Source organism: Microtus ochrogaster, linkage group LG9, assembly GCF_000317375.1.
Source record: "Microtus ochrogaster isolate Prairie Vole_2 linkage group LG9, MicOch1.0, whole genome shotgun sequence".
NCBI classification, from domain to species: domain Eukaryota; kingdom Metazoa; phylum Chordata; class Mammalia; order Rodentia; family Cricetidae; genus Microtus; species Microtus ochrogaster.
In genome coordinates, this window is record NC_022034.1 from 11,594,508 (window position 1) to 11,598,920 (window position 4,413).

Sequence of the window (4,413 nt, forward strand, 5' to 3'; positions counted from 1 at the left end):
GTGACCGTAACCCACTGCACACTCTACAGTTCTCATTATGTGACCGTAACTCAGTGCACACTCTACAGTTCTCATCATGTGGCCATAACACACCAGTTTTAACCTTGTTCTGTCTTTCAGATGGAAACTGTAAAGTGTAATCAAGTGGCCAATGGCCAGTTAGCTACTCAGTGAGGCTTGAGCAGGGGAAGGGAGCCTATGGCTCCAGCAGGTGTGATGTTCACAGATATTCTGCCTGCTTGATGGAGTCTGAAACCGCTATTTCCAATAACAGAGTGAAGTCTCTCTGTCCCCAGGACCCAGTATGTCCACTTGAGTTGGCTATTTAGAGCAAGGATCACCTTGCTCCACATCCACATCTATGCAGTCAATGATTATTGACTGAATATTCACGTAAACAGCAATATATTATTTTTTATCATTATCAAAATGTGTTCTCTCAGTGCTCCAGTATATTTAAATTTCCAACTTCCTTTTCTGGCATTGAGTTACCTGAACTCCTGTTTAGGCGGAAAGAACAATGGAGAGTAATGCCCACCACAACCCACCCTACTGAGAACACTGCAGCCTTAGAGATGAGCAAGCAATGGATAGCCAAGGCCAGTTTCATTATGCAGACAGCTGAGCACAAAGCCACAAGGAAGACACTGGAGAGGCATGGGAGTGTGTGGTCTAACAGCTCAGTTAACCCTGCTACTTAGATAGACATGGAGACCTTGCAGGCCCCATTACACAAGGTACAAGATTTGAGCCTCATCTCTAGATATATGCTAAACAAAGGCTTTCAAAAAAATGTGACACAAATTACCACTCTCTGAATCCACTTTGACTTGCAGACCCAGAGTACTGAGAAGAGGGTTAGCAGTCTGGGATACACTGCCGCAAGGATGACTGCTGGGAGAGGAGAGCTTACTAACATCTTTCCTTACCCCACAATCAGGCTGTGTGCGCATTCACAAGCAGTGGATCTCCAAGGCCCATAAACATAGTTCTCCTTAAGCTAAGAGAACTCGGGGTGAAACACATATCAAAAACATTCTGCAGAGTGTGGGCCATGCACTCTGTGTCCTGAGCGCATGGGAGCCTGACCGACCCACCTACCATCTGTGTTGAATGTGAACAGGCTTCAGTTTTCCCTGTAGTGAAACAAGAAAGCCATATACCACAAAGGGATCTGAGGGTGCCCGTGAACCACGCTGCACAACGCCTTGCACATGAGAAGTGAGTAATAAAATAGTAAAACACTGACAGACTCCTTGCTCCCTACAGCTGTGGATTGTCTTGAACTTCTACCTCCACGGACTGGGATTGCAGGTGTGCGCCTTGCCTGGCCTGAGAATTTAGCTGAATAAACGAACACTTCACTCACGAGCATTGTGAAACGGATGAAATGAAGTCAGCTTCTAATCTAAGACTCAGTAGATTACGGACTAGAAAGAAGTAAAACTTCTCTTACATTGCATAGAGAGAGTAGACATCCTCTGCCCCCCTTAAACTCACTTGTTAAGGGGCAGCTTCATGGAAGAAGCACCTGGACGGCTGTTTCCCCGCTGGAGTCCCCCTGCTTCAGCTGATTCTGAATCCTTAAAGTACGAGGATGAGGACTTGGGGTCATCCCACTCTTCGTCCCACTCATCGTCGTCTGCAGTTGCTGGGGGGGGACAAAAACCAAAAACAGCAAGAGAGAAAACGTAAGTGGGATTGCTTAAGTTTGAGTAACAAGTGCTGGAGCTATCCAGTTTTTACAGAGATGTAAAGCAGAGTCCAGTGTGAACTGAAGAACACAGGCTTTGCAGTCTCAAGGCTTGACTTAGGAATTCTGCCTTTTTTTTTTAATGCAAAAGACAAATGAGAACTAAGTTAAACAAGACAATTAGTGGTGCGGGAGAATTGTCTGTAATCTGTCAATCATGTTTTAAATAAACGTTGATTGGCCAGGCAGAAAGTATAGGCAGGAAAACCAGACAGGAAGTAGAAATGATGTAATGAGAACAGGAGAATTCTGGGAAGGAGGAAGTTGATTCCTCCCACTCCTGCCCAGACCACCGAAGCAGCAGGATGTGATCTGCCCCATTGAGAAAAGGTACTGAGCCCCATGGCTAACATAGATCAGAAAAATGGGTTAGTCAAGCCAGGCGATGGTGGCGCACGCCTTTAATCCCAGCACTCGGGAGGCAGAGGCAGGCGGATCTCTGTGAGTTCGAGACCAGCCTGGTCTACAGAGCTAGTGCCAGGACAGGCTCCAAAGCCACAGAGAAACCCTGTCTCGAAAAAACCAAAAAAAAAAAAATGGGTTAGTCAAGATGTGAGAGTTAGCCAGTGAGAGGCTAGAGCTAATGGGCCAATTAGCTTATAATTTATGGAGACCTATGTGTGATTTTTCGCTAGGACTAAACAGTTGTGGGGTACCTGGCGGGAAAAGAAACCCCAACAAACAAGCAGGCCCTGTTCAATGTTACAGAATGGCGCCCAACGTGGGGCTCAAACCCACGACCCTGAGATTAAGAGTCTCATGCTCTACCGACTGAGCTAGCTGGGCGTCCAGGAGCTAGGTGGGAGGAACATAGCCCATAGCTCCTTCTACAAATTAGGTTAACAAACTCTTTACAAGTGCCTCAATGGATAGCTTCTTCAGTCCGTGGTGCTGGGGAAACTGATGTCCACACACAAGAACAAAACCTGGGCCCTTACCTTATGTCATCTAAAAAAGCCAAAAGAAAATCAGTTACTTAAATACCCAAACCATAAAACTCCTGAGGATAATGGGGAGAAACCCCTGACATGCCCTCAGCTCTTTGTCTAGGTGTCACACTGAAGTCGGGGAACTAAAACAAAAATAACAAGTAGGGCCACCTCCAACCCACAGGCTCCAGCACAGCACAGGAGGCAACAACCAGCCAAGAAACACACAGCTTACAGCTAGAAGAGAAGGCATCTGTGAACCCTAGTGTGATAAATGGCCAGTGTTCCAGACATACAGGAAACTCAGGCAATTCAGCAGTGAAAGACTGGAGAGACTGCTTAGCAGTTAGGAGCACTTGCTGCTCCCAGCATGCAAATGGTGCCTAACACCTGTCTGTAACTCCAGTTCCAAAGATCGAATGCTCTCTCCTGGCCTCTGAGAGCTCTGCACACTCACAGTGTACAGAAGGACAAGCAGGCAAAACACTCATACACATAAAACAGAAGTAAATAAAAATCTCCAAAAAAGCAACACCATCTCCCCAACAATTCAACAATGGGAAAGCAAACACCACAGGCCTCTGTACTCAGGCTCCACTTCCATTATTGATGGTCAACGATGGCCTGGGATATAGTAAAAAGAAGGTTTAAGAAAGAATCGGTGTGTAAGTTTTGCATATGAAATCTTGTACCTCCTGCTCTGTCCTGCTTGGGGTGAGAACTTTCCCCCTGCCCAGCCTATCAGGTTGTTGTCTTGGTCATCAGACAGACTGAGTGGAGTCACAGTGTCTACGTTCCAGTGCGAATGCTAATGTTGGTACAGGAAAGCACAGGAATGGTGGGGAGGCCAGGAACTGAGATAGATCCAAGAACAACTATAAATCCTTTGTATGTGAAAAACTGAACATTTTTTACTTATATAGGAAAAAAAAGGAGTTGTGTGCTATTATAGTTGCTAGGATTTATAGGAAGACTGAGTCACTGGCAAGAGTACAGACAGAATGGTGTCCTTTTAGCCCTGATGTAAATGGAAGTCAGCAGGACTACAGAAAGGTATGGGACCCTTAAACACTGGGGGATAGGGAGAGCCTGACTTAGCCACCCATCAGGAATTACATCAGCACCTTGAAGAGCTATCTTCACTCCAACAGTCACTGGAGCAATACCTGCAGTAGCCAGGATGTGGTGTTTATCAGCACATGAACGGGTGAAGAAATTATTAAACACATACTCAATGTGATATTATTTAGATAACACTATGGTACACACTTAAACAATCCCAGACCCAGAAGGCCAAGTACTAGCATCTCAGCCATATGTAGAATCTTCAACACTACTGAGCATGTGGAAGCAGAGAGAAATGTTACCACTAAGGATGGGGAGGGGATGGAAGGATGTAGATGTGATGGGGAGGGGTGTAGGGATGTAGACAGGATGAGGGGGGGTGCAAGGATGTAGTCAGGATGGGGAGGGGTATAGGAATGTAAACAGGAAGGGAAGGGGGTGCAAGGATGTAGACAGGATAGGGAGGGGTACATGGATGTAAATGAGACAGGGAGAGAGTGCAAGGATGTAGAAGAGATGGGGAGGGGGATTCAGGGATGGAGATGGGATAGAGAGAGGATGCAGGGATGGAGATGGGATAGGGAGGGGATGCAGGGATGAAGATAGGATAGGGAGGGGGATGTAGGGATGGGGCTGGGATAGGGAGGGGGATGTAGGGATGGGGAT

General features: G+C 46.5%; 1 protein-coding gene and 1 non-coding gene across 3 annotated transcripts in view; both read right to left on the reverse strand.

The window, feature by feature from the left end:
- The window catches only part of Snx9 (sorting nexin 9), an 85,992-nt gene that overhangs the window by 29,327 nt on the left and 52,252 nt on the right, over nucleotides 1–4,413 (reverse strand). For both annotated transcript variants that reach the window (XM_026787459.1, XM_013352356.2), the window contains exon 6: nucleotides 1,501–1,651. In XM_026787459.1, the coding sequence (XP_026643260.1) occupies nucleotides 1,501–1,651 (151 nt within the window). The remainder of the gene's footprint in view (nucleotides 1–1,500; nucleotides 1,652–4,413) is intronic.
- Nucleotides 2,467–2,539, reverse strand: Trnak-cuu. Its single transcript has one exon. It is a non-coding gene; the product is annotated as a tRNA-Lys (tRNA).